The following is a 27,440-nucleotide window of genomic DNA, read 5'->3' as shown; positions in this document are numbered from 1 at the left end:
TTTTTTTTTTTAATTTTATTATTATACTTTAGGTTTTAGGGTACATGTGCACAATGTGCAGGTTTGTTACATATGTATCCATGTGCCGTGTTGGTTTGCTGCACCCATTATCTCGTCATTTAGCATTAGGTATATCTCCTAATGCTGTCCCTCCCCCCTCCCCCCATCCCACAACAGTCCCCGGAGTGTGATGTTCCCCTTCCTGTGTCCATGAGTTCTCATTGTTCAATTCCCACCTATGAGTGAGAACATGCAGTGTTTGGTTTTTTGTCCTTGCGATAGTTTACTGAGAATGATGTTTTCCAGTTTCATCCATGTCCCTACAAAGGACACGAACTCATCATTTTTTATGGCTGCATAGTATTCTATGGTGTATATGTGCCACATTTTCTTAATCCAGTCTATCATTGATGGACATTTGGGTTGGTTCCAAGTCTTTGCTATTGTGAATAGTGCCGCAATAAACATACGTGTGCATGTGTCTTTATAGCAGCATGATTTATAGTCCTTTGGGTATATACCCAGTAATGGGATGGCTGGGTCAAATGGTATTTCTAGTTCTAGATCCCTGAGGAATCGCCACACTGACTTCCACAATGGTTGAACTAGTTTACAGTCCCACCAACAGTGTAAAAGTGTTCCTATTTCTCCACATCCTCTCCAGCACCTGTTGTTTCCTGACTTTTGAATGATGGCCATTGTAACTGGTGTGAGATGGTATCTCATTGTGGTTTTGATTTGCATTTCTCTGATGGCCAGTGATGATGAGCATTTTTTCATGTGTTTTTTGGCTGCATAAATGTCTTCTTTTGAGAAGTGTCTGTTCATGTCCTTTGCCCACTTTTTGATGGGGTTGTTTGTTTTTTTCTTGTAAATTTGTTTGAGTTCATTGTAGATTCTGGATATTAGCCCTTTGTCAGATGAGTAGGTTGCAAAAATTTTGTCCCATTCTGTAGGTTGTCTGTTCACTCTGATGGTAGTTTCTTTTGCTGTGCAGAAGCTCTTTAGTTTAATGAGATCCCATTTGTCAATTTTGGCTTTTGTTGCCATTGCTTTTGGTGTTTTAGACATGAAGTCCTTGCCCATGCCTATGTCCTGAATGGTATTGCCTAGGTTTTCTTCTAGGGTTTTGATGGTTTTAGGTCTAACATGTAAGTCTTTAATCCATCTTGAATTAATTTTTGTATAAGGTGTAAGGAAGGGATCCAGTTTCAGCTTTCTACATATGGCTAGCCAGTTTTCCCAGCACCATTTATTAAATAGGGAATCCTTTCCCCATTGCTTGTTTTTGTCAGGTTTGTCAAAGATCAGATAGTTGTAGATATGTGGCATTATTCTGAGGGCTCTGTTCTGTTCCATTGATCTATGTCTCTGTTGTGGTACCAGTACCATGCTGTTTTGGTTACTGTAGCCTTGTAGTATAGTTTAAAGTCAGGTAGCGTGATGCCTCCAGCTTTGTTCTTTTGGCTTAGGATTGACTTGGCAATGCAGGCTCTTTTTTGGTTCCATATGAACTTTAAAGTAGTTTTTTCCAATTCTGTGAAGAAAGTCATTGGTAGCTTGATGGGGATGGCATAGAATCTATAAATTACCTTGGGCAGGATGACCATTTTCACGATATTGATTCTTCCTTTCCATGAGCATGGAATGTTCTTCCATTTGTTTGTATCCTCTTTTATTTCATTGAGCAGTGGTTTGTAGTTCTCCTTGAAGAGGTCCTTCACATCCCTTGTAAGTTGGATTCCTAGATATTTTATTCTCTTTGAAGCAATTGTGAATGGGAGTTCACTCATGATTTGGCTCTCTGTTTTTCTGTGATTGGTGTACAAGAATGCTTGTGATTTTTGTACATTGATTTTGTATCCTGAGACTTTGCTGAAGTTGCTAATCAGCTTAAGGAGATTTTGGGCTGAGACAATGGAGTTTTCTAGATATACAATCATGTCATCTGCAAACAGGGACAATTTGACTTCCTGTTTTCCTAATTGAATACCCTTTATTTCCTTCTCCTGCCTGATTGCCCTGGCCAGAACTTCCAGCACTATGTTGAATAGGAGTGGTGAGAGAGGGCATCCCTGTCTTGTACCAGTTCAAAGGGAATGCTTCCAGTTTTTGCCCATTCAGTATGATATTGGCTGTGGGTTTGTCATAGATAGCTCTTATTATTTTGAGATACGTCTCATCAATACCTAATTTATTGAGAGTTTTTAGCATGAAGGGTTGTTGAATTTTGTCATAGGCCTTTTCTGCATCTACTGAGATAATCATGTGGTTTTTGTCTTTGGTTCTGTTTATATGCTGGATTACATTTATTTATTTGCATATGTTGAACCAGCCTTGCATCCCAGGGATGAAGCCCACTTGATCATGGTGTATAAGCTTTTTGATGTGCTGCTGGATTCAGTTTGCCAGTATTTTATTGAGGATTTTTGCATCAGTGTTCATCAAGGATATTGGTCTGAAATTCTCTTTTTTGGTTATGTCTCTGCCAGGCTTTGGTATCAGGACGATGCTGGCCTCATAAAATGTGTTAGGGAGGATTCCCTCTTTTTCTATCGATTGGAATAGTTTCAGAAGGAATGGTACCAGTTCCTCCTTGTACCTCTGGTAGAATTCGGCTGTGACTCCATCAGGTTCTGGACTCTTTTTGGTTGGCAAGCTATTGATTATTGCCACAATTTCAGAGCCTGTTATTGGTCTATTCAGAGATTCAACTTCTTCCTGATTTAGTCTCTGGAGGGTGTATTTGTCGAGGAATTTATCCATTTCTTCTAGATTTTCTAGTTGATTTGCGTAGAGGTGTTTGTAGTATTCTCTGATGGTAGATTGTATTTCTGTGGGATTGGTGTTGATATCCCCTTTTTCATTTTTTATTGCATCTATTTGATTCTTCTCTCTTTTCTTCTTTATTAGTCTTGCTAGTGGTCTATCAATTTTGTTGATCTTTTCAAAAAACCAGCTCCTGGATTCATTAATTTTTTGAAGGGTTTTTTGTGTCTCTATTTCCTTCAGTTCTGCTCTGATTTTAGTTATTTCTAGCCTTCTGCTAGCTTTTGAATGTGTTTGCTCTTGCTTTTCTAGTTCTTTTAATTGTGATGTTAGGGTGTCAATTTTGGATCTTTCCTGCTTTCTCTTGTGGGCATTTAGTGCTATAAATTTCCCTCTACACACTGCTTTGAATGTGTCCCAGAGATTCTGGTATGTTGTGTCTTTGTTCTCGTTGGTTTCAAAGAACATCTTTATTTCTGCCTTCATTTCATTATGTACCCAGTAGTCATTCAGGAGCAGGTTGTTCAGTTTCCATGTAGTTGAGTGGTTTTGAGTGAGTTTCTTAATCCTCAGTTCTAGTTTGATTGCACTGTTGTCTGAGAGACAGTTTGTTATAATTTCTGTTCTTTTACATTTGCTGAGGAGAGCTTTACTTCCAACTATGTGGTCAATTTTGGAATAGGTGTGGTGTGGTGCTGAAAAAAATGTATATTCTGTTGATTTGGGGTGGAGAGTTCTGTAGATGTCTATTAGCTCCACTTTGTGCAGAGCTGAGTTCAATTCCTGGATATCCTTGTTAACTTTCTGTTTCGTTGATCTAATGTTGACAGTGGGGTGTTAAAATCTCCCATTATTATTGTGTGGGAGTTTAAGTCCCTTTGTAGGTCACTCAGGACTTGCTTTATGAATCTGGGTGCTCCTGTTGGGATTACGTTATGTTTATTTGGGAATTACGTTATGTTTATTTGGTTTTTTTCTTGGGTGCATATATATTTAGGATAGTTAGCTCTTCTTGTTGAATTGATCCCTTTACCATTATGTAATGGCCTTCTTTGTCTCTTTTGATCTTTGTTGGTTTAAAGTCTATTTTATTAGAGACTAGGATTGCAACCCCTGCCTTTTTTTGTTTTCCATTTGCTTGATAGATCTTCCTCCATCCCTTTATTTTGAGTCTATGTGTGTCTCTGCACGTGAGATGGGTTTCCTGAATACAGCACACTGATGGGTCTTGACTCCTTATCCAGTTTGCCAGTCTGTGTCTTTTAATTGGAGCATTTAGTCCATTTACATTTAAAGTTAATATTGTCATGTGTGAATTTGATCCTGTCATTATGATGTTAGTTGGTTATTTTGCTCATTAGTTGATGCAGTTTGGAAGAATGTTCTTTCCAAGAACTCCACATTAGGAGTGCTGGCAAAGCTATGAGAGAGAGCTGCCGCATACACTGCTGGAATCAGAGGACTTGCAGGCATGAAGTAAATTTGGCCTTTTAGGTGGGAAGGTGAAGATGTGGAGAAAATGTGCCTGGTGGATATCAAGCCTGATAGCAAAAAAATGTTCTGCTTTCCACATGTCACAGCTTTTTGTCAGGAATAAAATATGCCTGTCCCTACAATAACCAACTACTTATGGCTGACAAGAAACCAGTTGTGACACACGGAATAAACAGTCACATTTCATGCTGGAAAAGTCAGAGAAAAAGCCCCAGTGGAGATAGGTGGGATTAATTAGAGATTTTTTAGCTGTGAGTCTCGGGCAGAACATTTAAATAGGGAGCACTTGGGTGACATTAGGGCAGATGAGACAAGAGAGCCAGACAGAGAGGTGCCCCTTAAGCAAATCATGTAGGTGAGATGACTTGTGCAAAACACTAGGCACAACACCTGTCACGCAGAGGCCCGGACTGGGGTTTGTATTGAGGCATGGCGGAAATCTCTCTTTGATCTTCAGGATACTTAAGCGTCTTTTTATTGGTGGCCAGTTAGGAAGGCTAAAATGATCTGTGTTTAGTGTGCACTGTGCATAATTGGTCCCGCTCACAGTGGCACCCATCGGGTTTCCAGTGACAGAGACATTGCAGACTGGAAGCCCAAGAGGCTTCACTCCTATCTGCACTCATGGATACAGGTAGATTACAAGACTCTTGCAGGCATGGGCATTAAGGCAGCACCCAGTCGTCACCCTGGCTCACCCCCAATGATCTGAGGCCATCTTTGTGTATATTAAAGAGGCATTGACATTTGAACACTTGCATTGGGAAGAATCTGGCTTGCCATAGAGAGAGCAAGGCCAGCAGATGTGTTGAGTGTGTGCGTTAAAGAAGGATTACAGTGGAACTCCTAGCTACATCCTTACTTTTCTTGGTTTTTTTGCATGCCATATAGACAGGCGTGGAAAAAGAAGAATTATTTTTGGCTTTGTATAGCTCCCTGTCTCATGTGGCTACAGTTTTAAGAATTTAACATTCTCTTCGTGGCCTACATTTAACTCTGATTCTTCTTAATGTGCATTCTGTAAATATCCAGGTCTGTACTACAGGTGTGTCTCATTTTAAGAAAACAGTGGCTGTATGGTGTACACAGAGTCACCCATTAAAGCCTTATGTTCACAGAAATGAAGAATCCAAATTTTAACTTGAATTCTAGTGGCAAACCCATACGTGCAGTTAAAATTCAAGTTAAAAAAAAATCAAAACACAAGCAGCCCCGAGGAAAACATCTCTTGTCTCAAATGAGATATGTGTATATTGCTGTTCCACTTGGCTCTTGAGTAGCTTCTTACTAGAGGATGAGGGCTTCATTCACAATCATTAAAGAAAGACTTGGAGCATTTTGAAGCATTTTGAAGTTCCCTGAAGAGCCAGGATCGTGGTAAAATATTTTGAAAATGAAGTTTCACATGACTAGTTCAGGGAACTGAGCAAAGAGAAGACGGAGGAAGGGAGTGGGCATGAAGGACACAGAAGGAGGTCCCAGCTGTTGGTCATGTCCGCCAAGAGAGGAACAAGAAGGATGGGAATGATGCTGTGCGTGCAGAGATGGCAGACAGGGAAGGTGCTGTGGCTGACTGGTGAGTACCGTTAACCCTTGAACAAGATGGGTTTGAACTGTACACATTTAGTGGTATGTGGATTTTCTCCTGCCTCTGCCGCCCCTGACACAGTAAGAACAACCCCTCCTTTTCCCTCTCTTCCTCCTCCTCAGCCTCCTCAACATGAAGATGATGAAGATGAAGACTTTTGTGATGATCCTCTTCCACTTAATGAAGGGTAAATGTATTTTCCTTATGATTTTCTTAACATTTTCTTTTCTCTAGTTTACTTGATTGTAAGAATACAATATATAATGCCATAACATGTAAGATATGTGGTAATCTGCTGATTGTGCTATCAGAAAGGCTTCTTATTGACAGCAGACTATTAGTAGTTAAGTTTTGGAGGAGTCATAAGTTATATGCATTTTTACTACATAGGAGGTTGGCACCCCTGAGCTCCGAGTTGTTCAAGGAGCAACTGTATTTCAATGAGGAGTGATGAAAGGAGTCTGTGAAGTTACCTCTGGACGTCACCCCCTCTGAGAGGGCCTTCTCACACTTCTCGTTCACGTGGTTTGATTTTGCAGTGTCACAGCCCTGTGCTCATCCTTTATTTCACCACCACCACCACCACCACCACCACTGTTATTCTTACGATTACCAACATGGTTTGGTTTTTTTCTTGTAAGAGCTGGAGGTGTTTGGGAAGTGCCTCAGACAAGCTGTTCTCTAGCCATGGAGTACCATCTCCTACCTACTTCCCATCACATTCCCTGTGCAAACCCCATCTGTTCTCTACGCCTCGCTCATGCAGTCTGCCCCTCCTCCCAGTTCCCATGTCGTTGTTTTCTCTTCCCTACAGCCTTAACCATTTGGCTCCTGAATTGTAATTCTCTGCCCCTGTGTCTTCTCTGTCCTGCGAAAACTGCACAGATAGGTTGGAGCTTTACATCTCATATGTCCTGCTCAAAGTACAAATAGAGTCCTAGGTCTGCCCTTGCAAATAAGGCTCAGTGTCAACTGTATGTACCATCTCAAATAGCAAATTTGGGATGCTTAAAGGCAGAGCATATCATTGCAGTGATATGCTGTGAATTTGAATTACGTTATGTTTATTTGGTTCAGCAGATAGAGAACGCATCTCTAAAAACCTTTTACTTACCTTAACTAGCAAAACTTACAACATTTACCTTTCAAAATATAGTGACACTTAACTCCATATAAAGTAAAAGGAGGTTCTTTAGTATCATGGAGTAGAGGAGGGGATTTAAGGATGCCACATGCCACTTCTTTCCTGTTACCACACCTGTGGGTCCTCCAAGGCTCTCCAACATTTGCACATGATTGGATTATGACAAGAACAGAGAATTATGTAGCCTGGCTCTTATTTTTGTCCCCTTTTCAACTCAGGTCCAATGAATTCAGAGAAAAAGGTCTACGTTAAGAAAAAAATACAAGGAAACAGAACACTGGCTTTTAAAACATTTAATAAGTCAAAATCAAAAGTGATTTTAAAAAGAATAAATTTACATAACGGTACATAAGCAAGACAGCTGAAGGTTTCTAAAATAGAAACCTGGCACATATGGCCCCAAAACACCACATGCTTTGGTTACACTCAGGAAGTATGAGTTGCCTATTTGGGTGAGAAAATCCCATGTTACAGTGAGATCACCTGGGCATGTTTTGGAGTAATTCCAGCCATTGCTATGTAAGTGTTTTTAATTCAGGGGTGTCTTCTACGTTTTCATCTTCTGAATATCTTGTGACGGTGCAGGTTTGAGCAAAACTGGCATGAAATGAGAGCTGTTTTAGATGAAGATTGCAAGATGGATGGCTTGGCCCACAGTGGCAGTGGGCTGGGGGTGGAATGTGGACAATTAGGAAAAAGGCATGTCATTCTATCTGGCTCCTGGAGAGGCAGATAATCCTGGGGGCTTTGGTGTCACAGTTCCCAAAAGCAAGGTTGGCCAGACCATAGGTTTACATTGTGTTGAGCTTGACTTTCAAATTTCCAAGACGCCAGATCGAGAGGGACGGTGGACCTAGACTGAAGCCAAACCAGTAGGGGGCGCTCTTTCCCCAGAGAGAAACTCCAAATGTCTTGAAAGGAGCCTGAACCATACCCTTTGAAGGGGCATGCAATGGTGTGAGACTGAGAGAGGATTTAACAGAGCACAGTGCTGTGTGAGAAATGAATGGAAGAGGGCTAGCAAGACAAGGGTGTGAATCAGGTAATGCCTTTTTTTTCCCCCAATGAATTTTTGTCTGATTCTCACCACAGAGCAGGAGTGCTCAAAAACTGAGGTTGGTGTCACCAATATACACTTTTCATTCTCCAGTTGCAGTAATCAAATACTTTAAAAAGTGACCAACCATGACAAATCCTTGGCTCATTCTTTAATGTGCTGTGGCTGATACATTCACCCTCAACCCAAATTAGTTAAGTACAGCCTTAAATATATCAATATAGCTGATCGGCCTTCCTATTGTTGGGACTTAAAACTAGAGACAGCAGTAAAAATTATGTATATGATATATATATATCATATATATGAGATGCCAGCACCCACTCTGTGACAATGATCACAATCTCTCTTTTTAAAAAATACAAGTGGGAAAAGCTGATCCTTTTGTCAATTGGCTTCAGACAAGTCAACCACAATTATTTGGTGTAAATATCCAGTGTTGCGAACTCTGGCTGGGCAGCTGTGTGGATGAAAATACAGAAAAGTGCCGCATCCAGCTGACAGCCACTGCTCTGCAGGGGCAGATGAAGGCTGGGAGTACCTGCAAGCTAAGGCCCTTCCCCTGAGTTGTGCTGCAAATACTGGGCAGAGTTTGATGTAAAAGCAGTCAAATGGCAGTTCGTCTTGATCTTTGCCTTCTAACTATAATAAATATGAGAAGAATTTTAAGTAAAAACAGGATGTTTTGCTAAAAATTCTTTTTTTTTTTTCTTTTTGAGACAGAGTCTTGCTCTGTCGCCCAGGCTGGAGTGCAGTGGTGCAATCTCAGCTCACTGCAAGCTCCGCCCACCAGGTTCACGCCATCCTCCTGCCTCAGCCTCCTGAGTAGCTGGGACTACAGGTGCCCGCCACCACGTCCAGCTAATTTTTTTGTATTTTCAGTAGAGACGGGGTACCGTGTTAGCCAGGATGGTCTCTATCTCCTGACCTCGTGATCCGCCCACCACGGCCTCCCAAAGTGCTGGGGTTACAGGCGTGAGCCACCGCACCTGGCCTAAAAATTCTTGAGAAATTGGAACGCTAAGTTACATACTAAATATCATCTCAACAGTAAGGCTGTAGAACATATTTGAAATCAAGAAAAATGTGATTTTTCAGTTTTAACATGTTAAGAGTCTCTGTAACTTTTAAGGAAGCTATTTTTTTCCAGAGTATGCACATGGCGATGATGTGTTGGGTTGATAAAGCACTGGCTGAGTCCTACAGGCACTATACCTTAATGGATACTTTGTTAACTATGGTTACACTAACTTTAAAGAAAGTTCTTGATACCTGTTCTTTATTCTTAGGAACTGAAGAGGAGGGAACTCTGGTGTTTGCATAATCATCACCTTCCCATGTTAAGAGGACTCACCCTAGTAGGCTTAATGGGTTTTGTATTTGGTTGGCTTGTTTTCCCAAGAGACACTAAAGTTGTTCTTGCATTAATTACCCTTAAAATTGCCAAGAAATAAGAGGTGGGAAGACAAAAAGGGCACCTGATTCTATTCAGTAGATGAGAAAATAGATGTACAGAAGGTAACTGTGAAATTGGAGGAGTAATGTCAGGGAGGCCTTGTCAGGACCAGGCAATGTCAAGGAAGCCTATCCCTTCTTTGTCAGGCTCCAGAAAGGATTGAATTCATCTGTTCTTCACGGATCCACTTTCCTAGGCAGATGCCAGTGCCTTCCAGGTTTGTATGAAAGCAAAAAACTGCTGACGATGGGCAGAGGGCCTGTCCCAAACCACTAGGAAGCAGGAGAGGGCAGGAATCTCAGTGGATCCCAGATGTATCCACCTGTGCTGAAGGCTAACCCCCAACCTGTCTGGTGACATGCGAGCAGCCAGTTTGTTTCATGGGTCAGAAGAGTGTGGTAATGGTACCTGGAATCCTGCAAAATGCATGGAAACAAGGAAAAGCAGATCCTTATTTCAACATAAACACCAGGACTTACAAGGAAAGCAGGCTTTTCCCCATGACCTCACAGCTCTGCCTCCACCTTTCATCTCTTCACAGTGAGCTTTCTTTCAGCGTGATCTTACCACCCAACCAGGCACAGTCTAATTTGATCATAACAAGGAGGAGGCCGGGCACAGTGGCTCATGCCTATAATCCCAGCACTTTGGGAGGCTGAGGTGGGTGGATCACTTAAGCCCAGGAGTTTGAGACATGCCTGAGCAACATGGCGAAACCCTGTCTCTACAAAAATTAGCTGGGCATGGTGGTTTATGCTTACAGTCCCAGCTACTCAGGAGGCTGAGGCAGGAGGATCACTTGTGCCTGGGAGGCAGAGTTTGCAGTGAGCTGAGATTGTGCCACTGTGCTACAGCCTGGGAAACAGAACAAGATCCTGTCTCAAACAAAACAAAACAAAAAAACACCAAATAAACGATAAGGAAGTCAGCCTGTCCAAGGAATGCAGTTTTATATGGTGCCACCCCTTCTCCTAGAGCAAAGTTCCCATTTTAGAAATAAGACTCCGTGCTAGGCAAGGTTGTAACGGAAAAGAAAGGCTCTACCTCCAGCCTCCCAGATCACTCCATCTCTATTGGCTCTCCAGAACCCAGTGGGGCTCATAGCTATTCCTAAGCCAGGCCACAATTCCTGCCAGCCCATGACTAGGTCCAAAGTCCATGCAACAGTAAGGAGCAGGGGCCGGGGTGGGGGTGTGCCTTTAAAGATCTGGATTATGGTTTTTAGCCTGGGTTCAACTGTAGCATAACCATTACAGACTAATGACCACTATGAGACAGCTTTTCCTTTCACACAGCAGCATCACTTATCTGGTAGTAGCAAGAGAGCCGTATGACTTTTTTTTGTTGTTGTTCAAGAAAAATAAGTTGTCAAGATATGCCTACCAATAACTTTCCTATGTCTTGGCGCTCATGTCCAGTGGGCTAGTTTCCAACTGTTTGAGACTCAGGGTAATCCCAGAAACCTGTGAAGCATTGGCACAAAGGTTGTAGCGCAGATGCCAACAGATGTGTAGGTAACAAACTTATAAGGCACTTCAATCTCCAGTCTCCGCCTGGCCTCCTTGTTCCTGGTGACCACCTTGAACCATGAGTATAATACTTGCAGCGAGAGATTTTGTACAAGCTGACGAACCAAGAGGATCAACACAATTCCCACTGCAAATTTGGTCAGACCCAAAACTAATATGTAGGTGGTGAGCGGTGGGATGTTCTGAATAACAGGGAGAGATTCAGCGGGCTTGGATACAAGCTGGAAGAAATGGTTGATCCAGAATCCTATGGTCACTCCAGCCCCGGCAGCCAGAATGGTGGTGGTGTCCGCCCGGGTTGGGCTGTAGTAATCAGAAACAGGGTAATTGTAACACAGGAAGAATGGCACAACTATGACACACACGGGGAAGAGGGGGCTGGCCGAGTCCAGGCAGTCGATGAAGGTCCAGGCAGGGTAGGTGAGGACGATGAGGAGTGTGGTGATCAGGACGCCACCCAGCACATCCTTTGGGAAGGAGAGAAAAGAACAATGTGAACCAGTGAGTGTTTCCTTGTATACAAGTATAATTTGAATCAAGTATGGTTAATTTGATATTTAAAACACAATTTTTTGCAGTTTTATTTTACAGTACATGTTCAAAGAAAGTGTAAAGTTCTAAAAATTTGAAGTGAAAATACGAAAAAATGCTCCCAACAACCATACTACTCATGCTACATATCTTCTTTCACCTTTTTACCATTTGGAATAAATTCTGTATTTGTTTTCTTAATGAATAATTGCAATCTCATTGTCCTTCAAACTTATATAAATCTAGTATTTTGACACATATCACAAATACTGTCACCATCTTCACAGAGGTGTCACCATCCTTTCATCCACCTGGGGGTCGGGCTGCAGGCTGGCTAAAGGAGGAAGCTCGCTTCTGGGGGAGCCAAATGTACACAGCAAGCACATCATTGGGGTGGTTTGAAGAGACATTTGGATGTGGTAGCACCAAAGTTCTTCTGCATCAGCCTTGACACTACTACCCCGCCTTCAGAGACAGGATTTCAAACAGTGTGCATACAATTTCATTGAGCACTTGTACCATGCTTTATTTAATTAATCGCATTCTTTAGAACAGTGGCTTGCTTTCTTCCATCGCCTCCTCCCTTCCTTCCCTGCTTAAAATATCTTTAACTCCTTGATGTCCCACATTTCCCTCTTTCCTTAGTCTTCTCTTTGCACAATGTAATTAATTGATTCTTAGTTTCAATACCTAGAGCACTTTCCCTAAGTTTGCATGTTTCTATATATTCTTTTTTTCCTATATGTATAATTTCTAAGACTTGGTCTTGCTTTTTCTAATAACTTCATTATTTATTTCTCTTGCTTAGTGTCTAATACAATGACATCTGATTTGGATAAACAATGGGTGAGAATTAGAAATAATCACTAAGGCAACAGCAAGTTTCACAGATTAGTGGGCATCCATCCATCCTTCATACAGTGGCCATGTATGAGTGCCTACTGTTTGCCAAACACAGTGCTAGAGGATCCAGGTGAACCAAACACACACCATCCCCACCTGTCCTGGACCTCATAGTCTGGTAAAGAGACAGGCAGTTACATTATTTCAGAGGGAAGGAAGCCAGTGAGGGATCTTGATGGTCCCTGGGGGCTGGAGAGAGAGTGAACACAGGCAGGAGCCACTTCACACAGGGCCCTAAAGTCCAACCCATGCCATGAGTACTATGTCCTGGGAGCAGCCTGAGGCCCCGAAGTAGCTCTCACTGGGTAGCAACATGACTGGGTTTTCACTTTAAAAAGATTGACTGCAGTGGGGAGGGTGGACGGGGGTGGGGAGAAGTCAGGGTGGATGGGGGAGGACTAAGGGTGGATGGGGAAGGAGTGAGGGTGGATGGGGAAGGAGTGAGGGTGGATGGGGGAGGGGTGAGGGTGGATGGGGGAGGGGTGAGGGTGGATGGGAAGGAGCGAGGGTGGATGGGGGAGGAGGGTGGATGGGGGAGGAGTGAGGGTGGATGGGGAGGAGTGAGGGTGGATGGGGGAGGAGTGAGGGTGGATGGGGGAGGAGTGATGGTGGTAGGTGAGGAGTGAGGGTGGTCAGGGGATGAGTGAGGGTATGGGGGAAGTGAGAGTGGATGGGGGGGTAATGAGAGTGGACGGGGGGTGGGGGGAGACTGCCTTTCAGAGGAAGAGTTGAGTGTCCTCACCGCCTGCACCTGGCTCCAGGGCTTCACCAGTAAGCACTTCAGTTCCCCTCCACTATCCCCTCAGGCTTCACCATCTCTGCAGCCTCCCTCCCTGTGGTTTCTTTTCTTGGGTGTATGAATATGCACTGATACTGCCTTAATTTTGGGGAAAAAAATCCTTCCTATAGGCTTCTTGGTTACCAAAATTGAGCCAAACTCTTTGGGTTTTCTACACATGTTGCCTCCAGTCTCTCAACTTAATGTGCAGCTGCTTCTAAGCTCCTGCACTCAGATGATACGCCACTCTCAAAGGCCACTCACTGGACATTCATTGGCTGTTTCTTCAGCATCGAAGTCTTCCAACAGCCCCATGTTTCCCCTTGGGGATCCATGAGGTTCTGGGAAATTATGGAGTTGAAGCACATGACCTAGGTAGGCCAATCAACTGAATTCCTTTCATAGTGAATAGTGCAGGGGTAATCATGTGACCTTGCTACAACAATCAGAATGAACTGCAGGCCTGCTATTTGGAATTCTTGGAGAAAGATTTCTCTCTTTCTCTTGAAGTTGTGCTCTGGGATTTAAACCCTTTACTTATCAGACCTTTAAAATTCAGCTTTTATTAATGTTACCCTGAAATAGCCTGGTTCTTCTGTGACCTCTAAGAAGTCTCTTTCTTGGTTTCTTCCTTTACATCCTCCTCTTTCCGCATCCTAAATATGGGCATTTGCACAGATTCTGTCTTCAAGCCTTGTGTGTTTCTCTCGAGTTTACATCGCTCCCTGGCTTCAACTCTCCATTCCCTGTCAGTGTGCCTCTCAAATCCACATCTTTGAGCCTCTCTCTCAAAATTGAGGCCAGCATTTTTTAATTGAATGCTAAACATTTCCATCTGGATGTCCTATCAACTCCCTTAAACCAATTTTTCTAAAATAAAAATCAACCACCACCAAAAAGAAAAATGGATAAAAGAAATGAGCAGCTAACAGAAAAGGAAATATAAATGTCTCTTAAATGTATGAAAATATCCCTAAGCTTACTCATAATAAGTTATGAAAATTAGGGAGAAATTAAAACTTATGTTCCCACAAATAATGGTACATGCATGCTTATAGCAGTTTTACTAATAATCAGCCCAAACTGGAAACAACCCCAATGCCCCTGAATGGGTGAATGGGTAAATAAACTGTGACACTTCTCAGCAGTAAAAAGCAACATGTTACTGATGCGTGCAACAGCTTGGAGGAAACCTCCAGGAAATTATGCTGAACGGAAGAAGTCAAGTTCCAAGGGATACATACTGTATGGTTCTATTTAGATAACATTCTCAAAAAGATAAAACCATAGTGATGGAGAATTGATTAGCAGTTGCCTAGGGCTTTCAGGGTAGGGGGAGGTTGTGGCTCCATAGGGATGGGAGGAGGGAGGTTTGAGGATGATGCAACTGTTCTTTATCGTGGCGGGGGTCACTCAGATCAATACATGTATTAACATTCGTGGAACTTTATGCCAAACATAAAGTCAATTTTACTGCTATTTTTTAAATTAAAATTTCAAAATATTTCAGACACGTAAACAAAAACTAAATAGCTGGTGGGCTCTTTTGTTGCCACTGAATGCCCGCTGCTGTCTGCAAAGCAGGCTCTGGACCCCTGGCGAGGTTCCCAGTATAGCTGCTCCCTCCTCCACCTTCCCACACAAACCGTGCAGAGAATCAACTCCTCGCCTGTCCCTGCTGACAGAGATGCAGAGGTTTAACATTCTGTTAATGAAACTGTAGGGGTGAACTGGGACTCTTTTTCATTAACCATATGAATGCAAAATGGTATAACATTTATGGGGAGGAGCCTGTCAATAGCATTAAAAATTACACATTTATTTATCCTCCAGCCCAACAATCTCATTCTGGGACTTGACCTTAGAGATATAACTGCTCACGTTTAAAAGGAGATATTTACAAGTTATCTGTTGTAGTAGTATTGTTTGTAATAGCATCACACTGGAAATAACCCAAGTTCTCTCTATAGAGGACTAGTTAAATTTAACTATGATATAGCAACGCAGTGGAATACTATGCCGCTGCAATATAGCAACGCAGTGGAATACTATGCCGCTGCAAAAAGAATGAAGCTCTGACAAAAAATTTTAAGAAGCAAGGTGCAGAACAGTGCATACAGTATATTACCATTTGCTTTTTTTTTTTTTTTTTTTTTTTTGAGACGGAGTCTAGCTCTGTCTCCCAGGCTGGAGTGCAGTGGCGCAATCTCAGCTCACTTGCAAGCTCCGCCTCCCGGGTTCAAGCCATTCTCCTGCCTCAGCCTCCTGAGTAGCTAGGACTACAGGCGCCCACCACCACGCCCGGCTAATTTTTTTGTATTTTTTGTATTTTTTGTAGAGACGGGGTTTCACCGTGTTAGCCAGGATGGTCTCGATCTCCTGACCTCGTGATCCGCCCGCCTCGGCCTCCCAAAGTGCTGGGATTACAGGCGTGAGCCGCCGCCCCCACCCTACCATTTCCATTTTTAAAAGCTGGGCAGATACAGAGATACCCTTTCACTTGAATACACAGAGGTGCTGCTTGGATGGCTGGGGACAGGCAGGAAGGAGACTTTTCACAGGATGCCGTGTGTACCTTTTGAATTTTGTATCATGTGAATATAGTACCTCTTTTTAAAAAGTAAGATAAAATTCAGTCTCTGCTCTTCCAAACATATCTGCCTTTCAACTTCCAAACATATCTGCCTTTCCACATGAGTGGGATCTCAGGACCCTCACTGTGTCCTCTACACAGGATAGCGTGATAAAATCTCACCCCCGAAGCTCTGAGGGCATTTTGTTTGTGCATTTTTAAAGGCATAAGAATTCTGAGGGCAGGAGGAGAGCCAGGTGCAATGAGCTTCACACTGCAAACAAGCCTCTCCTCTCTCGTGGGGGACAGAAGATTCTGCCACTCAGATCATCTCCCAGGCAGCTCCACTGGACTCAAGTCTGAGCCCTAACGAAGCCTGGAAGATAAAAACAGTCATTTAACCTAAATGTATAATGCACAGAGCTAAAGAATGCTGCTTTGAGACTTCCCTGGCAGAGGGACGTCTAAAAGGACGAATGCTTTCTTCCGCATACATCTAAGCCACACTGCCCTGATGGTTATTTGAATGGCAAACGTTCTCAAATTTTAGTGTGCATTGGAGTCTCCTAGGAAGACGGTTAAAATGCAGATTCAGGGTACTGCCCTCTGATTCTGATCAGAAGTGTGGCCCAGGAATCTACATTTTAACACCACCAGGTAATTCTGATGTCGAGAGTCTAAATAGAAAACTCGGAAACACTAGCGTAGAGGTTTACAAAGTCTTCTATGACATGGGTTTCATTAACCTATCTTCCATTTTTTCTTTCACTTTCCCATTTGAACTTTCTGCCCCACTCACATAGGTCTATTTGCTTTCCCCAAATACGCCTAATACAATTTTAGGGTCAAAATTTTGCATTTGTTTTATATACAGCACACTTTAATCACCTCCATCAAGATCTTATTGGTGCTTCTAAGGCTAAATTTAAAAGCTACTTCCTTTCCAAAATATCTTCATGTATTAACACAGTTGGAACCAACTTTTCTCTCGCTTTCTCCCTGAACTGAATGTGAAGGCACTTGCTGAATGTGACTCCAAAAGCCCTTCCTTGCATTGCCTTTTGCTATTGTTGTGTGTTGCCTGCCTTTCTTCTAAGTTGATTATAGGGTCTGCTCAGCAAGGTCAGGGTCTTTGCATTATTCCACAAAGCTCCTAGCCTAGTACCTAACATGTAGCAGACATTGAGTTACAGGAATTGGGACACTGGAATGCATTTCTTTTTTTGTCCTTTTTAATGTTTTATTTCGATAGGTTATTGGGGAACAGGTGGTGTGGTTGGTTACATGAGTAAATTCTTTTTTTGTTTGTTTGTTAGTTTGTTTCTTTGAGATGGAATTTCGCCCTTGTTGCTCAGGCTGGAGTGCAATGGCGTGATCTTAGCTCACCACAACCTCTGCCTCCCGGGTTCAAGTGATTCTCCCGCCTCAGCCTCCTGAGTATCTGGGATTACAGGCATGCACCACCATGCCCAGCTAATTTTGTATTTTTAGTAGAGACAGGCTTTCCCCATGTTGGTAAGGCTGGTCTCAAACTCCCAACCTCAGGTGATCCACCTGCCTCAGCCTCCCAAAGTGCTGGGATTACAGGCGTGAGCCACCGTGCCCGGCTTGAGTAATTCTTTAGTGATGATTTGTGAGATTTTGGTGCACCTATCACCCGAGCAGTAGAACTGCACCCAATTTGTAGTCTTTTATCTCTCGCCCCCTTCTCATCCTTTCCCCAAGTCCCCAGAGTCCTTTGTGTCATTCAAAACCATAATGCAATACCATCTTACTCCTGCAACAACGGCCATAATCAAAAAATTAAAAAATAATACATGTTGGCTTGGATGCAGTGAACAGGAAACACTTCTACACTGCTGGTGGGAATGTAAACTAGTACAACCACTATGGAAAACAGTGTGCAGATTCCTTAAAGAACTAAAAGTAGAAATATCATTTGATCCAGCAATCCCACTACTGGGTATCTACCCAGAGGAAAAGGAGTCATTCCACGAAAAAGATATTTGCACACTCATGTCTATAGCAGCACAATTCACAATTGCAAAAATGTGGAACCAACCCAAATGTCCATCAGTCAACTAGTGGATAAAGAAACTGTGGCATATATACAATGGAATACTACTCAGCCATGAAAAGAAATGAATTAGTGGTGCTCACAGCAACCTGGATGAGATTGGAGATTAGTATGCTAAGTGAAGTAACTCAGAAATGGAAAACCAAACATTTTATGTTCTCACTCAGAAGTGGGAGGTAAACTATGAGGATCCAAAGGCATAAAAATGGAATGACTTTCCCTTATCCCAATTATCCATAATACTTAGTACCCATTGTTTCAATATATAAATAAAAATTTGTCTTCCTTTCCTCTGTCTTCCTTTGTAATTGCTGATTTGTAACCAAATTCTCAGACATCTGATTGAAATATTTTTTATAAATGAATTCTGTTCATCTTCAATGCATCAGGAGACTAGACTATTTTGGTTCATAGCCCCAGCATTTGAGGCAAAAGTAATTTTAGTCAATATGGCTGTCGGTGAGATTTTCAGCCATAAAGGTGATACTGTAATAAAGACATGTAGGTATTTTTGTAAGGAAAATACTTGGACTCTAGCTAATGAGCTTTCTAATATAAGTCTCTAAATTTCTTATAATAAAATTATTCCAAACAGTTTCTAAAAATACTGTAAATACTTGAAAATTTGAAAGTAACTTTTTATGTTAGTTTTTTTTTTTAAGCTACTAAATTCACAGAAACTATGAAAGCTCACAAAATATCTGTCTCTGAACTGGATCTGTTGTTTTTATTTTTTATTTTTTTTGCATATTCAAAGTTAGGAGGTTACTTCTTTGGAGCTGCATAGTGCTTGGCATAGTATGTGAGGCCAGAGAGAAAACAGTTCACAGTTCTACAGGACAGCAAGGGCAAGCTGTAGGGCAGATGACCGTGTAACAGAGGGCAAAAAATGGGAATAACTGTCCTGAACGGGTGGAATTGAGGGATGGAGAGAAGAGAGAAAAGACTGTAGATGGTTGATAGGGAAAATATGAAATATATGGAAGACAGGTAAAGAGAATGGTGCAAAAGACATGATAAGGGAAAGACACGAGAGCAAAAATGGTGAGAATAACTATTCTTTACTTGGTAAGGAACAAACGTAAAACTCCTTCCCATAGAGAAATATAACTAGACTACAAAGTATACAAAATACACAGCATATTCAAACACCTAGACCCAGTGATTCCACTCCTAGGAATTGATTCTAAGAAAATAACCAGAGACAATAATAAGGCTGCTCATGAAGTTACATACAGGGATGATTCCTGTTGGGTTCTTGTTGGGTTATTTCAGCTCATGCCATTTAAGTCCAAAAAGTAACACATGCTCCATTACAGAAACATCAGAAAGAAGCAAAAATGCATAAAGTATGGAACATACATCATAATAAGAAAGAATCTAGAACAATAAATCAAGCATATTATGCTGCTTACACTAAAAATGAGATAAAAACCATGCTGCCTTCTTATTTAATAATATAGCAGGAACATTTTCCATTTGAAAGACAAATTTCTGCAACCTCATTTTCTATGGTTTCAAGGTAACCATAAGTGAGATGTTTTAAACAGAATACAAGCTTTAAAGAAAGGATGATCCTAATTTTATATAAAGATATACTTGTTAGCATGGATAAAATGTCAGAAGGAAATAAAAATGTTAAGAGTAATTTATTCTCTGTGTTGTGACATTACAGATGACTATTATCTTCTCTATACTCCAGGATCTTCCAAATTTTCTAGAGTCAATACCTGTTATTTTATTATAATAAAATGAAATCAAGGAGGAAAAAAAATCAGAATGTAAAAATCAGAATGTTTCAAAACAGACTAAACTAGAAATGATTGTTTATAATTTTCATATCATTCCAAAAAAAGAAATATCCCTAAGAATCTATATAATAATCAACATACCATTCCTCCATGATCCAAGTAACTTTTAAAATAAAGGCATACAGGCCGGGTGCAGTGGCTCACACCTGTAATCCCGGCACTTTGGGAGGCCGAGGGGGGTGGATCACGAGGTCAGGAGTTCGGGACCAGCCTGGCCAATATGGTGAAACCCCGTCTCTACTAAAAAAATACATAAAAATTAGCCGGACGTGGTGGCGCGTGCCTATAGTCCCAGCTACTCAGGAGGCTGAGGCAGGGGAATCGCTTGAACCCAGGAGGCAGAGGTTGCAATGAGCTGAGATTGCACCACTGTATTCCAGCCTGAGTGACAGAGTGAGACTCTGTCTGGAAAAAAAAAAAAAAAGCATGCAAGATGTGTTTCCAGCCTTACCCTATGTATTGCATTGTTTGAAATACAGTCAACCTTTAATTCAGTGTACCATCCAAGGTTTATATGTAGCCTTTTAAATTATTTGGAAAAACAAAGAATCATTACACAAAACTAACATTTTCCAACGTTCAAATGCAGAAAGTTCTAAATCCCTTTGATTTTTTAACCTATTCTCATTTTCAGTTATAAAACTTAATATTTAGGGTAAAAGCTTGAGCTTTATTATATCTCATTACAGGAAACAATAATAGAGGCAGACAAGCTCCAGTGTGTAGAAAAGAATGCTAATAGAGCTACCCCAGGCATCAGAACAAATTTTAAAAGTAAATGCTTATATAAACACATAAAATAGAGTGTTTTCATTCTTAGCCAAACAGAAACACTCCTTTTTTTGGTAAACATCTCTGGGTATCTCAACAGCAGACCCTAAACCTGAAAACTCCTAGCATTTACTAATTCTGACCCTACATCACATTCCCATATGCAGTTTACTGCGACAAATTTCCATTCTATCTCCAAACCTCTTCCCTGAAGAATGCTATTGAACAGGCCAACACAACACAAGGTTAGCTAGTGAGAAAGAAGGGGAGAGAACAAACCCATTCAGTCAATTGTTAGGAAAGAATGCATTCAGATCTTGAAACTATTTATGCTGAGAACTCTATGATTCTGGCATCTTCCCCTCTGCCAGGTCCCCTGCTGAGAATATGAAGGGCCTTCTCTGCCCTTGGCTGCCTTCACAGAGTAAGCTGAAGCCAGGAGCAGAGTAGAAGCCAAGACCCACTTCTTTGCAGATGCTGCGAATGTTTTGAATGCAAGCAGACACTGACATTAAAACAAACTGAAACAAACCAAAACACTGCAGTTATTCTAGAAAATAACTTTTAGTCATAGATCAGTCAATGTTTCCTAGTTAACAGACTCAGAATATTTATTCTTTTCTATGCTAGCTCAAAATGAATTTCTGAGAATAATGCAGATGAGATTCAATAGCAGCCAAATCACAAGGAGGAGGCAACATTATTCATGAATATGAATATAAATGATTACAGAGAGAAACCTACATGTAATTAGCATATGTATAGGGGAGAAAAGTGAATGCGTAAGTTCAAAAATACTAATTTCCTATTGAAAGCACATCAATGTCCATAGGGATCAATCAAAAACAGGAAGCTGATTTACCTGTCACATGGTATGAGCAAAAGCAGAAGAATCGCCTGATACAAATGGGTCTTTGAGTGGGCACTCTGTCACCGAAAGCATGTCCTTTCCATGTCATGACTATCCTCTGAGCCACCTTAGATATCCCAGCATTGTTACAAGTCTAGAACTAAAAATCACTAGGTGTGGAAAGAGAAGGCTTTGAAAAAGACTGAAAACTGACTGAGGCTCAGGAGTAACTACATGAGGTAGAAAAAAGTGTCAATTTGCACCTTCTGTAATTTTAGAATAAATGTCCACTTGGAAAATGAGGATATCTAAACCTGCAGTTGAAATTGACATTTTTAACAGAAGATGGTTTTCTATAAGTGTGTTAAGAAAAATTATACAAAACATGGACAGAAGGTAAAACCTGATTTCTATGTCATATGGGGGCAAAGGCCACCCGAGGATTATAAAAGGGAAAGTACTTTGTTCAACTTATTGTTTACTATTGATTAATGATCTCAGACTTAGTGAAATGACAGGTTAGCTGGTAGATTTTTGTCTGGATGAAATGCAAATAATTTCGATTTGGTGGAAATGAAACCTACAAAGGTTACAGTTTGTTGCCCTGTAGGACAGTAGTAACCCTGAAGGACATATAACTAGTTTTGTATATAACCCAGAAATCTCAACGTAATATTTATTAGATTGTCTATACATATTTACTAGTTCCTTCATTAAATCTTACTGGTACTTTCATTAATTAATGAATTTAATAAAATCTTTGACATATTCATTTTATATTTGGAAGGGAGTTATGATTTTACCATTTAAAAATTATACCCTAGCAAGTAGATAATTAGTTCAGTCTTTATTTATATGACTAAATATTTATAAAGAAAATTATGTTAGATGACTGAATATGGATATTGCATGTAAAAACAATTATAATTTTAATTTTGCTTTCCTTTGTATGTTCTCTTTAAATGGTGCTGGTTTGCTAAAAGGTAAGTAAGGCAGGTATTATGTTTCTCGATGTGATAATATAGTATAATTTGCATACTTTGTATAATATCAATATTAACTGGAAAAGTATTTGAGTATACTATATATTTCTAAACTTTATTTCATATCGAGCGTGATTTAGGATATAATCACTTGCTTGTCTTGACTTCACAGAATCTAACAAGTCCAAACAGAGGTCTTCATGAAACAGACAAAATTTCCCCACCCAATATGAACCGTTCTAATTATGATGAATCACAGGATTTGGCAGATCAATAGGATTGTGACATTAGATCAAACAAACCTCCAGGCAGGTTATAACATCATCTTTGACAACTGCTAAGCAGCTTGCGAGAATGACAAGCCTAGGGAAGGGCAATCTGCTAGAAGACACGAAGACACTGCCAAATATTCAAGCGATTTTGCTCAAATCTGGGTGGGCAGAGGGGCCTCTGAGCAATAAGAGAACAGAAAAGAGTTACGTTGGATGCAATATAATTGTTAAGCAGGCCCGTGCAGGTTGAAATGTAATTGGCATTGTCACCATATTTGCTGGGATGTGCATCTACACTGTTTCAGTGCTTTTCAAACTGTATATTGCATTCAGATCTCCCAGGAAGTTTGTTAAAATGCAGGTTCTAATTCAGTAGGTCTGGGAGGGGCCTGAGAGTCTGCATTTCTGACAAACTCCCAGGTGACGCTGAGGTTCCTGGTCAGAGGATTCACCTCACTAAGTCACAGAGGCCAATGTGAGCTCTTCATGCTAAAGGGGGCACCTCAGAGCTTCTGGAATGTTCTTTTTTTTTTTTTTTTTCTTTTCAACGTGTGTAAAAGAATAAAAACATCTGAATTATATTAGTGCTACTGTAGTCTTTGAAAGTCCCAGAGTGATATTCCAATATAGTAATACATAAGCACAAATAGGCACAAGAGAAAAATCTGGAAATTCTTTGTAGACCTGGAGACATGGGTGTTCTCTTGCAGAGGAAAGTAAATCTATCGCAGCCCTTTGTCACTGACCTTGGGAAATGTTGCTTGAGCTGTTGAGTCCTGGCTCCTGTGCAAAAGCAAAACTCCCTGGGGAAATACTTTATATCCCTTCTACATACTAGGAACTAGAGGTTACTGGAGATTTTTAAAATGTTAGTTGTTTTTTGCAGATTGTTCCAGTGAAGTCAAATATGGCCAGGTTCTCTTTTTGATGAGGCTGGACAATCTCACTTACAGAGATTGTGACATCCTTGTTATTAAGTATGTTTCAAGTGAGCAGAAGGTTAAGCCATTTAATTTTATTACAATGGGGAGGTGACATCCAAGATGTAATGAGGCACAAGATTGTGGTGCTTGGGTGACCCTTTGCTTTCAGAAATGTGGTGAGTGCTCAGGATTATGGTATGGAAATCCAACTATGCCATAGGCCTATGCACATGAATTAATTTTATGCAGGTGTCACGGCTTTAAAAAAATCAAATAAATCATAGCACTTACTGGAAACCCTGTGTGATTTTAAACATATGATACATGACATGTTTATTTCCTTACCCAAGTGAGCATGTTTTAAGGACCATTCCCACAGGAATACGTAAACACAGACCTCAGCAGTGTTTTGAGATTAAAATGAAGTTCCAGACCTTTAGCTAATTTTCAGAGCATAGCTGCAAGCCAGCTACTTTGCTCTTCTACGTCCACTGTATCCAATCAGCGTGCATCAATTCCCCAACAGGATATATTTTGGTAACAGATCAGTTCTCAGGCAGTTTTATGGCTGTGATGGATAAACCATCCATTTGCCCTTTTGTGATGGGCTGGAATCTGCTATTTCTCTTGACAGGCTACTTGGCCCGGCTCAATTCTAAACTCTTTAAGGTGGAATTTCTCATTTTGAAACAGCCACCACAGAGAAGGGACGGATAGATATTAATTCTTTTGAGAACATGGTTCGCTTTTTCAATTGTATTTGGGAGGTAGGGTTGCAATGATTAAGAGAAATCTTGCAAATCAATAGTTTGAGAGTTTTAAAATTGATTCCTAAACAATAACAGACAAAAGACATAAGCTCTTTGAAGGCCAGGTGTGGTGGCTCACGCCTGTAATCCCAACACTTTGGGAGGCCGAGGTGGGCAGGTCACTTGAGGTCAGGAGTTCGAGACCAGCCTGGCAAACATGGTGAAACCCTGTCTCTACTAAAAATACAAAAATTAGCCGGGCATGGTGGCACATGTCTGTAATCCCAGCTACTCGGGAGGCTGAGGCAGGAGAATCACTTGCACCTGGGAGGAGGAGGTTGCAGTGAGCCAACATTGTGCCACTGCACTCCAGCCTGGGCAACAGAGTGAAACTCTGTCTCAAAAAAAAAAAAAAGACATAAGCTCTTTGAAACCCATGTACTTGTTTGATTGCCAAAGTTTACATTAAGTGTTGTTCTATTTTTAAAAAAGAAGAAAAGATACAGAGCGACGAAAGAAATCATAATAAATGCAAGTACCAGTGGAAAAAGTAGAGCTATTTTTCATCGCAATAAAGTCTAAAATCTTTCCTCTCTTCCAAGAAATCCTATGTAAATAATAATAGAGCTCAAAAAATTACTTGTTCAGTCATTCAATAGCTATTACGTGCTTTTATTTTTCATTAGCTATTACTTACCGAGAAATATACTTAGATAGGAGGAGAATAAGAATACTCTCTGTCCATTAAATAAAAATAGCTTTATTATTTAACAATAACAAGTCAGGCCCGCTATTAAAAATGCATTTCGGAGCCCCTTGTCCATAACTAACGCCCCATACATGCTCACAATTTTACAACAGTGGCACCATATTGTACAAGCTGTTCTGTAACTTGCTTTTTTAAAAAGATTAATAATATGTCACAGGCACCTTTCCAAAATAACAGAGCTATATTATAGTCGGCCCTCCATATCCGTGGGTTCTGCATCTGTATTCAACCAATCTTGGATCAAAAATATTTGAAAGAAAAAATGGATGGTTGTATCTGCACTGAACATGTACAGACTTTTTTTCTTGTCATGATTCCCTAAATGATAAAGCATAACAACTATTTACACAGAATTTACATATTAGAAACTGTAAATAATCTAGAGATGATTTACAATGTATAGGAGGATAGGCATTGATTATATGCAAATACTATGATATTTTATATACGGGAATTGAACATCTGTGGATTTTCATAACCATGGAGAGTTGTGGAATCAGTCTCCCACCTATACCATGGGAAAACTATATTTTAAGGCCTGTATAATATTCCACTCTATGACTTTATTTAACAAGATCTGATTGATGGATATTAAATATATTTTCATTGTTTGCAATTAAATGCATTCATGAACATGTTGGAGGCATAGTACAGAAGAGTAATTCAAAGCATGCATTCTGAAGTCAGCCTGCTTAACTTAAAATCTCAGTTCAGCCTTTTAACAGCTACACGACCCTGGTCAGGTTACTTAACTTCTCTATGTCTCATCTGTAAAAATGGGATAATAATAGTGCCTCCTTAGTTTTCTGCTGACTACCCTATGAGGTAGTTAATATACGTAAAGCACTTAGAATGGCACTTAGCAGATCAAATGCTTAGAGATACGTCTAATATATGATATGCAAGACCCCTATACAGAAAACAACAAGATTAATAAGATAAACTAAAGACCTAAATAGAGGGATGTGCCATGCCCATGTATTGGAATAGTCAATATTACAAAAGATACCAGATCTCTCAAATTAATCTGTAGATTCAATTTAATCCCAGTAAAAAGTCCAGCATTGGAGAAAATGAAAAGCTGATTCCAAAATTTATATGAGAATACAAGAACAGTGAAGACAATTTTGAAGAACAAAGTTGGGGGACTGTCACTACCTGATATCAATGCTTATAACAAAACTGCAGTAAATAATGACAGTGGCACTGGCATGAGGATAGACAAATAGACTAATGGGAGGAGTACTGAGTACAGTCCATGATTTTGTCTTCTGTGGTTTCAGTTACCCATGATCAACTGTAGTCCAAAAATAGGTGAATACAGTACAATAAGCTATTTTGAAAGAAAGAGAGACCACATTCACATAACTTTTTTTTTTTTTTTTTGAGACGGAGTCTTGCTCTTTCGCCCAGGCCAGAGTGAAGTGGCGCAATCTCGGCTCACTGCAAGCTCCGCCTCCCGGGTTCACGCCATTCTCCTGCCTCAGCCTCCCAAGTAGCTGGGACTACAGGCGCCCGCCACCGCGCCTCACATAACTTTTATTACAGCATATCGTTATGATTGTTCTATGTTATTATTGGTTGTTGTTGTTAATCTCTTACTGTCCCTAATTTATAAATTAAGCTTTATCACAGGTGCATATATATAGGAATAAACATGGTATATATAGGGTTTTGTACTACCTGCAGTTTCAGACATCCTTTGAGGGTCTTAGAATGCATACCCTGAGGATAACAGGGAATGACAGCATGTATAAAGTCACTTGACTTATGACAAAGCCAATGTTTCTGTGAAAGGATAACGGGTAACCCTTTCAATAAATGGTGCTGAGTAAATTGGGTATTCATGTAGAGCAAAAAGGAATCACAGATCAATTCAATGTAGATTATAGATCTAAATAAGAAAAATAATAAAACCTCACAAATAACAGAATATCTTTATGACCTTTTAGTAGTCAAAAAATATCTTACACAGGACATAAAATTTGTAACCCTAAGGTAAATATTGATGAACTGGACTACATTAAAATGAAGAACTTCTGTTCACTGCAAGATGCCAACAGGGTGAAAAAGCAAGCTACGGAGTAGGAAAAGCTCCAGGTTAGGCGACATAGCGAGACCTCATCTCTATGAGTAATAATACAAATTAGCCGGGCATGGTGGCACACGCCTGTGATCCCAGCTACTCAGGAGCCTGAGGTGGGAGGATTGCTTGAAGCTGGGAGGTCAAGGCTGCAGTGAGCCTGCATGACAGAGTGAGACTTTGTCTCAAGAAAAAAAAAGAAAAAGAAAAAGAAAAAGAAGTTTGGAATATATGTATCTGACCAAGAACTCACCAATAAATCAGTAAGTGAAAGATAAGCAGTCCAATAAAAAAATAGGTAAAAGACAAATCGTCACCCCATAAAGGAGGG

At 40.6% G+C, this 27,440-nt stretch overlaps 1 protein-coding gene across 1 annotated transcript in view; it reads right to left on the bottom strand.

The window, feature by feature from the left end:
- Positions 1–7,273: 7,273 nt before the first annotated feature.
- Positions 7,274–27,440, bottom strand: part of SGPP2 (sphingosine-1-phosphate phosphatase 2) — a 141,004-nt gene continuing 120,837 nt past the window's right edge. Inside the window, exon 5 of the mRNA XM_055290777.2 lies at positions 7,274–11,504. Coding sequence (XP_055146752.1) covers positions 10,953–11,504 — 552 coding nt within the window. The 3' untranslated portion in view covers positions 7,274–10,952. The remainder of the gene's footprint in view (positions 11,505–27,440) is intronic.

The sequence above is a fragment of the Symphalangus syndactylus genome, chromosome 8 (genome assembly GCF_028878055.3).
Source record: "Symphalangus syndactylus isolate Jambi chromosome 8, NHGRI_mSymSyn1-v2.1_pri, whole genome shotgun sequence".
In the NCBI taxonomy this organism is placed as follows: domain Eukaryota; kingdom Metazoa; phylum Chordata; class Mammalia; order Primates; family Hylobatidae; genus Symphalangus; species Symphalangus syndactylus.
The sequence above is the reverse complement of the archived record's forward strand: the minus strand, read 5'-3'. Positions and strand labels throughout refer to the sequence as shown.